General features: G+C 40.5%; 1 protein-coding gene across 1 annotated transcript in view; it reads right to left on the bottom strand.

The window, feature by feature from the left end:
• ATRNL1 (attractin like 1) overlaps positions 1–12,577 on the bottom strand; it is a 570,802-nt gene that overhangs the window by 451,928 nt on the left and 106,297 nt on the right. Inside the window, exons 12-14 of the mRNA XM_009905632.2 lie at positions 12,334–12,542; positions 7,912–8,030; positions 1,451–1,583 (exon numbers count right to left, since the gene is read on the bottom strand). Coding sequence (XP_009903934.2) covers positions 1,451–1,583; positions 7,912–8,030; positions 12,334–12,542 — 461 coding nt within the window. The remainder of the gene's footprint in view (positions 1–1,450; positions 1,584–7,911; positions 8,031–12,333; positions 12,543–12,577) is intronic.

A 12,577-nucleotide genomic window follows, 5' to 3' on the forward strand; every position in this document is an offset into this window, starting at 1 on the left:
CTGGGCAGCCTGTTCCAGTGCTCTGTCACCCTCACAGGGAAAAAAAATTTCCTCATGCTTCCATGGAACTTCCTATGCCTCAACTTCCACGCATCGCCCCTTGTCCTGTATTTGTGCATCACTGAGCAGAGCCTGGCTCCATCCTCTTGGCACTCATCCTTTACATGTTTATAAACATGAATGAGGTTTTTATGTAGATTTTGCAATCTGAAAACAACTGTCATAGACTTAAGAGAATACAACTTTACCTTATCTATGCTGTATCATCCTATCTTTGCATTTAGATGTGCCCAAATACAAATGCAATCAGAATGAAAGGAAATTCAGATACCTCAGGAAACATATCCTCTTCAATAAATTTCAGCACTACCCAGATTCAGATAACTATTAAAAGATGAGTAATTCATAGCAACTGTCAAGAGTTAACCTTAAGAAAGATTATACAAATCTAGTTTTAAACTGCACAGAATAAACTGATTAATGTTATTTAATGAGTAATCTCTGTGAAAAAAAAAAGAACCCTCTGTTCATTAACTTCATCTAGACACAAAGATCAAATGGAAAAGGTTCTGATAGCTAAGGCATATATGGAACTATGAATATGAATTACAGAATAAATATTATTTCAGAATGTTAATATCACCTTCAGAGAATATTTTACATTACTGCTTTCATAGTATTACCTACATTAGACAATCAAGAAATTAGATCTTAGGCCTTATCTGTGCAGGAGAACTGAAGTATAATTGAAGCATAATTTATAAGATAAAGCCCCAGATATCACAGTAAAGTACTAAGTATGGCAGTTGAGTTCTACAGGCAGTGATCTCCACAGGCTAGAACTCATCACTGGCTTGTGCAGAGGTACATGCCGTTATACCTTCAGTAAGATTATTATCTCTCCCAACAAGATTATAGATGGCATTGATATGCCAATCAGTGACATAATTACATCTGTGTTCACCTGTACAGGCACCTCTAGGCAGGGAAAAGCAGCACAAGTGAAAGAAATCCACATCTACATATTGAACAAATTCTCTACAGCTTCCTGAAAGGAGGTTGTACAGGTGGCGGTTGGTGTCTTCTCCCAGGCAACCAATGGCAGAATGAAAGGACACAGTCTCAAGCTGCACCAGAGGAATTTTAGGCTCCAGGTGAGGAGAAAGTTCCTCACAGAAAGAATAACTGGCTATTGGAATTTGCTGCCCGGGGAGGTGGTGGAGTCACTTTCCCTGGCAGTATTCAAAACAGGATTGGATGTGGCACTTGAAGCCATGGTTTAGTCATCATGAGGTGTTAGGTTTTAGGTAATAGGTTGGACTTGATGATACCTGAGGTCTTTTGCAACCTGGTTGATTCTGTGAACAAATATGCTTTGGCAACAACGGAGGAGATTATTCAGTTTTCAAATCAACTATGAAAAGCAGCAGCAGCGCCCCACAGCCCTTACCAGGTAGCGCCTGGCACTCTTGCTGTCGCTGGTCCCACTGGCAGTTCAGGTGCAGCGAGCAGCTTTTGCAGCTGGTCAATTTATTGCAGATCTGTTCATTCCTCACATGACATTTGGTGTAGTTTTTAACTGACTACAAAATAAACCAGACAAAACAACGTTTCAAACACATGTCAAACTGCCAGTCAAAACTGAAACAACACAGCAGATAGGATCCCTCCCCTCCAGAAAAATCACAGCCACTTAAAAGATAAGCTTGACTTTAAGGTCTTTGTCTAAACTTAACCAACTGCAGAGAGTACAAAATACATCTCTAGAGCACAAATCACTCCATATATCCTATACAACTAACTTTGAATGGGTCAGATAGCACTTTGAAGGTGATACTTGCCTGGATAGAACCCAGGAAGAGCTTGAATAACTAAACTCTTTATTTCTTAGATAATGAAGGGATATTCTCTCAGTCAATTAAACTAACTCTCTATTTCTTAGATAATTACGAGACATTCTCTCAGTCAATTATTTCATCCTATGTAGGTTAGAGCAAGCAAAATAATCAAACAATATAAAAAAATCACCCAAGATGCAGATATTAAACAATTACACAGCACTGAAGGTGCAAAAATATGTTCTACATTATTTTGTCTGGATTACATGCAATAAAAATAGGAGCCATCAAACAGCAGTCAGAAAACACAAGGATTTGTCCAAAATGTCTGTCATGCTTTTCTCTACAGATTCAACTGCAAATCAGTATGCAGCACAGCTAGTATAAAATTTACAGAATCCACAGGAAACAGTTTTGTCAAGTAGTGACATAAAACTAGGAATAACATTATTCCTTTAGTACCTTAGTATGTAAGAAAAGGAGTAAATACTGAAGGAATTTTACATGGGGCTTTGTGTTGGGATGGAGTTGTGGGTGTTTTTTCCTGAAAATTAAGGTCTTTCTTTCCAAGTTAGACATTTTTAATACAAATCATCTTCCCTCCCCCTGCCAAGTACTTTGAGTTAAGACACACTATTGGCATCTTATTTAATAAATCCTCAGCCGATTCATCAGCTTATCCATGAGGTTGTCTCTACTAAGTGAATTTCAAGGTAATAATTAATTCAAAACAGCTTCATACTGACAAAACAGTTGAGGTTGGAAGGCACCTCTAGAGGTCACCTTATCCAGTCCTAACAACCCTTTTTTCTCCCTAACAAGAGATTCACTCATGCAAAAAAATGGATTGTACTTGGACAGCACGTGTATGGTTTACATGGCTGTTCTCCTTTCCAGTAATCTCCTAGAGTATGATAAAGCATATGTAAAAGTGCAATATCACAAGAAGTTAGACAGGTGTTGGCACTGGAATAATAATGATGATGATACAGCATCAACCTACTGCAGTCAGGAGAGAAGACAATCAGTTAAAATGTTAAAATGAATTGTTAAAATGAATTTTCACTTTTGCCCAGAGCCAGCTTCATTCCTCTTGAAGAACACTGCTGCTTAGGGATGTGTTCATTGCCTTTATTGGATCAGATGGCCATCAGAGAGCTTGTATAAGAGGTACTCACTGTTTTTCTGGTCTATAGGAAAAGCTACTGTGAAACAAAACGAACCAGAGAAACAATTTTACAAGAAGGTGTCTACACCATGGCATGAAACACATCCAAAGGCTATGCCATGAGGTACCCAGGCCAATAAATGCATACGAACAGTGAAGCAGAAAAAGCCTTTGTTTGGCACAAGATCACGTTTAGTTTCACTCAGTCAGGATACACATCCACAGACTGCTTGAAAGACACTTTTAAGTGAATTTTAGAGCATAAGTAACCATAATCTGCTCATTTGCAACAATTCAAATAGTCACTGTCATCGTGACAGTCAAAATCCTTAAGCTCTGAGGTTGCTTTTGAAAATGATATACTTTTTAGTGCTATTACATACAGATTACAATTTTCCAACTAAGCCAAGATGTTTGTTCTATTACTTTCCAATAATGAAGTGTGGTTTGCACTGGTTATTTAATGTTTGAAAGAAAATTCAAAGTCCTGGTGACTACTTTGTAATAATGTTCTTTATTGTATTCCCTTATTCCCAGCACTTATTTCCCTCGAATCCAATTTAAACACTGCTTGCCTGAAAATCTCATTAGTTCAACGTAGATGTGAATCCAATAGGTAATTCATATTAACACAATATTAAGGTTATAACTTAAGCTACCAAACCCAATGAAATTCAGGAATATGACAGCCCATCTGTTACCCAAGTTCTATATTGCTGTGGGATATTTATAATGTTTACACACCAAAGCATGAGTAAATCAAGTTATATATAAAGTTTCCCACTTATGTCTGATTTACTTAGGGTTTTTTTTTTTTGGTACTGATCCTGATCTGGTGGTATACAGACAGACCTATGAACTGCAGTGATTCTCCACATCTCCACTGGAGAGTCAAAATATTACAGTAGTTTATCTTAGAATTTTGGAAAATTGCTGTTAAATAATGTACCTCTCTCTCCTCCTCCTGGATTTTCTGGGTTAAGAGTTTATCCAGTCTACCTGTAAAGTATTCATTTAATAAATTTGCTACTATTTCTCTGAAGCTACTCCCATATCTTATCATTGGATACTCCACAGCCTTAAATTTGGGGGTTCACCTTCAGGACAAATTTGATGCTATTCATAACTCCTCCTACTATTTCACATGTTTCCTCTTGACTATATTTTGAATCTCCAAATGGAGGCAGATTCCTGTGATTATTATGATCACTGCATTAGTGTAGCACCCAAGGACTCTCATTATGAAAGATGCTAAACTTTCAGGAAGCAGTGCAAGCATTACAAAAAGACAATGATTCTAGTCTTTAAGGCACTGTATAAAAACATTGAACAGTGTAGGACTGTAATGGTCTTTGGACCATCCTCTAGTACCCTACATCTCTCAGCAAAATCTTCTTAATCATATTCTTCATGGGTTCTAGTGCATTTAGTTTATGTTGCCACAATCAGACATCAAAAATGTTAAGCCACATACCAGCAATACTGTTAGGAAATAGGCAAAATGCATCAGAATCAGTGAGAACAAGGAAGATGCTTAGGATAATGCAGGGAACAAGTGAAAGTGTCAAAGTGCAAGATCAATGTAGTAGACTTAAAGGCAGTGAACTGCTAGTAGATGTCAATGCAACCTACTCTACAAAAACCAGAAATATACCACATGCTGGACATGGAACCTCTTTCAAAAAAGCAGAACAAAAGATGATGTGAGACAGAACCTAAGGAAGAAAGGTAGATACAAGCATGGGAGGAAGCTTCTCTCCCAGTTTTAGAAGATGACAGAATGATATATAGTGCATAGAGGGGCATATTTCATTAAGTGTGTATTTGGCATAGGACAGTATTCATGACAGTATTAGAGTTGCTCTTAGCCCTGTGGCAGTATCTGTATTTACACATTGTGGGGGGAAAAAAAGTAGACAAAGTGATCTTACAGTTTTTAGCATCTATCAGTCTCCAAGATAAAAACTAAATATTTTTATTTAAAATATATATATATATATAGAGAGAGAGAGAGATAAGCACTACATCTATTCTGTTCTATTCTTGTTTAACTACAGAGGATCATTATTAAGTGTTTGAATTAACTTAATTCTTTAACCATTTTTTCAGCCAAAAGTGAATGTTTGACAACTTGGCTAAGTAGGATGAATCTGAATACTTGCTGAAGTGTTCAGAAAGATAAATCTAGAGCTGAGTGTAATTTTTATTCATTCATCATTGTATGAAAAATATTTTTGAAAAAAGGTTTGCAAAACCCAGCACCAGAACAAGAGGACACAGTCTCAAGCTGCACCAGGGGAGGTTTAGGCTGGATGGTGGGAAGAAGTTCTTCCCAGAAAGAGAGATTGCCCATTGGAATGGGCTGCCCAGGGAGGTGGTGGACTCACCATCACTGGAGGTGTTTAAGAAGAGACTGGATGGAGTGCTTGGTGCCATGGTTTAGTTGATTAGATGGTGTTGGGTGATAGGTTGGACTCAATGATCTCGAAGGTCTTTTCCAACCTGGCTAATTCTATTCTATGACTATAGAGCATTATGTAAAACGACTGTAAGGAGTATGGGGAATTGCAATAGTATCATCACTGCTCAAACCTTTAAAACCCTTGCTATATGGGACAAAGCCTTTTATATTTGTTGACAAAAAAAAAAAAAAGGCAGCAAGGCTCTACTGGGAGCATGCTGCTCACTATCCTCACCAGCCACATTTCAGTAGCATCTTGAATGACTCCAAATACATTAAGTAAACTATTTCCCAGTTGAGTAAACATAATAAACATTTACCCACTCAGCTTTTGCATTGTATATGATGGGGTCTGCATCATATCAGAGTATGACATACACCCTAACATTCCCATGACAGCACAGCAGTTGAATATACTGCCCTGCTAACATGCTGATCCACATCAGATGGTGAGCATAGACAGGTATACTTGTAGCATCAAGGCATTAGTACTGCTTACGAAGTCAATCTGTCCAGACAGAGCTGTTTCAGGAAAACTGCCACATTTTGCAGCCCTTCCAATCAGCAGAACAGTCACTGCTTTCAAATATCCATGACCACCAGGCCAATGGCAAACTGATTGCCAACATATCTTTATTATGCTGGCCAGTTTCCACAAAGCAAAAGCAGAAACATTGTCTGTCTCATCTGGTTGTTCCGTGGCATAAGTTATAGGTCCATACCTTTCACACAGCTGCAAAAATGGTCTCCTTGTGATGTTTCTGAGTCTACAGCTTGTTATCCCTTATTACTATCATAGTGTTCTCACAACATTTTCATTTTGTGGGCCCAGTCCAGAAGTAGCAGTCTATGAAAATGGATATTCGGTCTGATCCATTTCCACTTCTCCATGCGGTGCCATTCTGTTGATGCTATTTTGTTGGGTTTATGTTGATAGCTGCAAAAATTTGCCTCCACCATCCCCCAGCCAATATACTAATTTTGCAATAGCCACCTTCAACTTATGGTAGTAACACTTTTCAGAGATCATTCTGATAAATGTTCACTATCCCAATCTTATATTAAGTCCACTAACAGCCTTTGCCATCCACTTCAAATCCTGAATAAAAGATGGTAAATGATATAGAGAAGATGGGTGCATCTGTTGCTAATTAAGCTGACAATCCTGGTCACAAAAGGCTGTCAAAGAAGGATGTTAAACTGAGAAGCTTGTGCTAAAATACCCAGTGCTCCACATTCATCAGGAATGATGACAGCTCCCTCCTTAGCAACTGCTTAAGAGTTGAAAACCACAGTTAGAAATTTGGCACCTAATCTAGCACAACAGGTTAGGAAAAGAAGAGCCCTTGAAAATCACAAAGGAAACTAACCACTAGTGCCTGGGACTGAAGTCCCTCTGACAGACTTACAACATGGCTGAATTTGTGTCTGCGTTGCTTTTATTAGTGGTAAGTAGCTACAAGAACAACTGATCAGAGCTGGCACTGCTCACCCTGCATAGATAAGATCTGAGTCAGAGTCAATCCAGTTCACACCTTAATTTGTCTGTCTAGGGAACAGGATTGATTTGCATCAGATTCAAACTGGAGAGCAAGCTACTTTTACTAATGGGAGCGTGTAAAGAAAGATTTTGAACTCAAGTACAACCCCAAGTCTAGAACTAGGTGAAAAATATAAGGAGGCAAAATTCAGAAAGCTAAAATACTAGTACAAGCTTGTCAAAAATCGAATGAGCAAGGAAGAGATTCAGCAGCTGGTGGACAACAAGTATAAAACACAGCAGTAAGCAATATTAAAAATGCAAAAGTATAAACTTGCACGAATCTATATGCTTATCTTTACAAAGATCAGAACAATCTTACCAAGTCATCACAAGCCAGTTAATAGCATGATAACAGTGGCTCACTCCTTTAATGAGATGACAAGCAAGTCCATGGCTTAAAGGAAAACATTTCTATGATGCTCAGTGATCAGAATACCAAGACTAATGAGACTGACCTAGTTCTGTTTAAAAGAGTGGGGAAAAAATAAACAAAGCAAAACTAAAAACCCCAAGTGGCCACCCTTCATGGGCTCCCACAATTTCTGCCTGCATACTGTACACCACACGCACACAAAATCCAAGTTCATACTGACTCTGGGACATTCCAATTGTCATTAATTAGGATATAATTGCATTTGTCCTGAGAGCTGCATAGTGGGCTAGCACAACCCTAAAGATAACGTTGATTTCTTCCCCAGGAATAGATATTTTTGCTGCAGCCCAACTCTGCCCTCTGCAACGTTTTTACTGCAAAAGCCAGACAAGCATGTTTATGAGAGTGTCCAAAGCAAGCTGCTATTACTCTGCCATACCCCTTTTCATTTGCTGCAACAGGTCTCTGGTTTAGCTAGAAGAGAAACAACAGCATTAATGACAGAAGCATAGATTGGCAAAGACTCACCACACTACAGTTGCTGTTTGCTGAAATGCACTTCTTGTCATCGCACCACTGGCACCCGTTTGTATTGGCAGTGCAGCTCGCACAGTCTGCGTATCGGTAACATCTGTCATCTGCAGCAGCTGTAATACAAATGAAAGTCAAAAAGAAACATTGCACAGAAGGAGAATAATACTGCATTTTAAACGCTTGCTTAGAGCATTTCCTCCTCCATCCTTCATTTGAGCCATTCATACAGGTTTAAGTTACCATAGGAAATTAATTCTGTTCAGCTAATAAGATTTACTCCTTTAACAAATTCCTTCAGTAACAACTATATTTGAAGGTTTGCAAGTCTCTTACCAACTTAAGGAATATTCCCTGATTTGCAGCACACAAACTTGGGCACAGTGCACAAGTGCACAACTTAAGAGTATCAGAAAATGCCTTAAACTATTCCTTTTTCAACTCCTTTACCACAGAAGAATTTCTTCAGATAGAATCAGAGATGCAGGTTTCTGATAAAAATAATAAATGGCTAGGCATGAAGGCAATGGGGAAAGTGAGAAAATAAAGTTTAAAAAAAACATCTAAGAGATTGCACATTATTTGATACATCTAATAATGATTGGTAACTTGTAGTTCTGCACTTTTTCTGCAAGAAATATTTAAGGAAGAGTTCATGTTAACTCCTCAACACAAGCCTTGGTCTAGAATTTACATCCTTTGAAACAGTTTAGGACACCAATGATAAATTCTGAATAGAATAGAATAGAATAGAACACAATAGGTTGGAAAAGACCTTTGAGATCATCGAGTCCAACCCATCATCCAACACCATCTAATCAACTAAACCATGGCACCAAGCGCCCCATCCAGTCTCTTCATAAGCACCTCTAGTGATGGTGACTCCACCACCTCCCTGTGCAGCACATTCCAATAGTCACTCACTCTTTCCAGCCTAAACCTCCCCTGGTGCAGCTTGAGACTGTGTCCTCTTGTTTAACAGAGGCCAAAAACTTGATAAATCACCATGACCCAAAACAGGAAAATTCCAATCACCTCCTACACGGATTGCTGTGTTAAACTCAGGTCAGGTTTGGCTTCTTTAGTCTCAGGATCATGCAAGTTTAAGAGACTCTCTTGCCAGTGAAGCCTTGATATCCAAGAATTGATCGTTAGAAAAGCCACTAAAATTTCAGCTTATCCTTCAATATTGAATATCAGCAGTTTCTCAGATGATACTCTCAATCTGATAACAATTGAGCCATGTAGTGAAAAAGAATATATGAAAAAATGGCTTTTGACAGAATATTACTACCTGAAACTGGAAAGATTTAACAGCAGTGAAGTGGCCCTGTCCACACTTTTGTGAAATAGGATTCTACACAACTCATCTCTTGCAAATTTAGTTGCAGTTTATTCCCACTGCAGAAAGGTACTTCAGAAAATGCTCTCTTCTTTTATTATTCTTTTCCTTCAGTGTGCCTGTGATTTGCTTTGTTTGGTTTCTTTAAGCACCTGTTGATGTGATCAGCTTCTTAGAACATCCACTTTCATCTTCATTACTTCTGAATTTAGTCTTGAGATTTTTTTTTCTTCTTAGAAAGGGCTGAAACTTTCTAGGCCTCTAAATGTTATCAAACTGTGCAGAAAGAGTTCTTCAGAGAGCTATACCTGGATAACCTTTCTGTTATACAATATGCCCTTTTTTCCCCCCAAGTTTGCAACTTTATATCCTGTTCAGAAACAAATAAAAGCTAATAGAAAAAAAAAGAAGAAAATAAAAGGAAAAAAAACCAGTCTTGAAGCATTGATTAACAGCAGAGAGTACTTTTTTTTAAACAAACATTTAAAGTGGACTGGCAGCTTAATCGTATGGTAATTTGTGCACACAGCACACAGCCAAAGTCTGGTTAGCAATTTTATGCTGTGCTGAAAGGAAAGAGGCACGGGAAAAATAGCAGGTGTATGTAGCAAGGATGCAGATTCTGCTCACGTGAAATGCAAGAACAACGTTTTCACAAGCCATTTATTTGTGACAAGCCAAAATACTTCGGACTAGGGTGCCACAGTTATTCGTAACGCTCAACTGCCATTTCAAACAATAGAGCTGTCACAATGCCACACAGAAATTCACATGACAACCCTGAACCCATTTTGACACACTGCACCAAAGGACTTCTTTGCCTAAGTTTGTTTCCAGCTGTGGCTGTGCTCTAGGATTCTGTACAAATGCTGCTGTTTGATAGGTCCTGCATCTGGGTCGGGGCATTCCCAAGCACCGATACAGGCTGGGCAGGGACTGGCTGGAGAGCAGCCCTGAAGACAAGGACTTGAGGTTGCTGGTGGATAAGAAGCTCAACATGAGCCACCAGTGTGCTCACATCCTGGGCTGTATCAAGAGAAGCATAGCCAGCAGGTCAAGGGAGGTGAGTCTCCCCCTTTACTCTGCTCTACTGAAACCCCACCTGGAATACTGTGCCCAGTTCTGGAGCCCCTATTACAGGAAGGATCTGGAGATGCTGGAAGGTGTCCAGAAAAGGGCCAGGAGGCTGATTAGAGGGCTGGAGCTTCTCTCCTTTGAGGACAGACTGAGAGAGTTGGGGCTATTCAGTCTTGAGAAGAGAAGGCTCCAAGGAGACCATATTGTGCCCTTCCAGTATCTGAAAGGGGCTACAAGAAAGCTGGGGAGGGACTTTTTAGGGTGTCAGGGAGTGACAGGACTGGGGGGAATGGAAAAAAAACTAGAAAGGAGTAGATTCAGATTGGATGTTAGGAAAAAGTTCTTCCCCATGAGGGTGGTGAGACACTGGAACAGGTTGCCCAGGGAGGTGGTAGAAGCCCCATCCCTGGAGGTTTTTAAGGCCAGCCAGGATGTGGCTCTGAGCAATCTGATGTAGTGTGAGGTGTCCCTGCCCATAGCAGGGGGGTTGGAACTAGATGAGGTCCCTTCCAACCCTAACGATTCTATGATCGGTAAACTACTTGAAGCAGCAGTGCTTTCCCTCTCACTTTCTGGTGCATACAGATGTGAGGTGCCACATGCCTGTAACTCCAGATATTACTTGCAGTGCCCATCTGTGCTCTGGCTGCTTTACTGTTGGAAACAGTAAAGTATGAAGGCTTTTGCAGATAGATATACGTAGCTACACACATACATAGATCTGTGTCTATGTGTGTAGCTTGAAAAAGGAGAAAGTGAATCACAGAATGTTAGGGGTTGGAAGGGACCTCAAAAGATCATTGAGTCTGACCCACCTGCAGAGAAGGATCACTCAGGGCAGGTCACACAGGAACACATCGAGGTAGGTTTTGAATGTCTCTAGAGAAGGAGACTCCACTACGCCCCTGAGCAGCCCATTCCAGGGCTCTGGCACCTCACAGAGAAAAAGTTTTCCCTTCTGTTCCCCTGGAACCTCCTCTGCTCCAGTTGGCACCCATTGCCCTTTGTCCCATCACTGGACATCACTAAGCAGAACCTGGCTCCATCCTCACCAACACTGCCCTGCACATCTTTATCAACATGAATGAGGGCACCCCTTAGGCTCCTCTGCTCCAGGCTGAAGAGCCCCAGCTCCTTCAACCTCTTCCACTGCCTTCAGAATCTGTGTGGCTCTGTGCTGGACTCTTTCAAGCAGTTCCCTTAGGTCCTTCTTGAAGTGAGGAGCCCAGGACTGAACACAATATTCCAGATATGGTCTCATCAGGGCAGAGCAGAGGGAGCGGAGAACTTCTCTGGACCTCCTAACCACACCCCTTGTGGCCAATAGAGCCAATGGTATCCTGGGGTGCAATCAAGAAAAGTGTGTCCATCAGGTTTGGGGAAATTCCCCCCCCCTACTCTGCCACGGTGAGTCCACACCTGCAATACTGTGTCCAGTTTTGGGCTCCCCAGTTCAAGAGAGACAGAGACCTGCTGGAGAGAATCCAACAGAGCACCATGAGGATGATTAGGAGACTTGAGCATCTCCCCTGTGAAGAGAGACTGAGAGCCCTGGGGCTGTCTAGTCTGGAGAAGAGAAGGCTGAGAGGGAATCTCATCAATGTGTATAAATATCTGAGGGGTGGGTGTCAAGTGGAGGGGGCCAAGCTCTTTTCAGTGGTGCACAGTAATAATACAAGAAACAACAGGTACAAGCTTGAACATAGAAGATTTCACCTCAACATGAGGAAGAAACTTCTTTACAGTGATGGAGCACTTGAACAGGCTGCTCAGAGAGGTTGTGGAATCTCCTTCTCTGGACACATTCAAAACCTGCCTGGATTCATTCCTGTGCAGACTGTCCTAAATGATCCTGCTTTGGCAGGGAGGTTGGACCTGATCCCTGGAGGTCCCTTCCAACCTCCAACGTACTGTGACACATGACATATGGAGAGTTTTTCCCACCTACCTCTTCTACTTTGCATTGCAATTTTGACAGTGCAAGACTAGAATTCACTTACCCATTTTCTTAGGGCATTTTGCCCTGAGGATATTATTAGCATGTCCAGACTCCCAGGATTCACAGTGTTTCTTGTTCCATATACACCTTATCCCTGGACGAGCATTTTTACACAGCTCTTCATCTCTGAACGCTTCACAGTTTGGAGGCTTGTACACAAGGATGTCATTCAAAAGAACACTTGAAAAACCTCCAAATATATACATGGATCTGTTAGGAAAAAGCAAGGAAACATAATTGCTAAT

The sequence above is a fragment of the Dryobates pubescens genome, chromosome 8, assembly GCF_014839835.1.
Source record: "Dryobates pubescens isolate bDryPub1 chromosome 8, bDryPub1.pri, whole genome shotgun sequence".
In the NCBI taxonomy this organism is placed as follows: Eukaryota; Metazoa; Chordata; class Aves; order Piciformes; family Picidae; genus Dryobates; species Dryobates pubescens.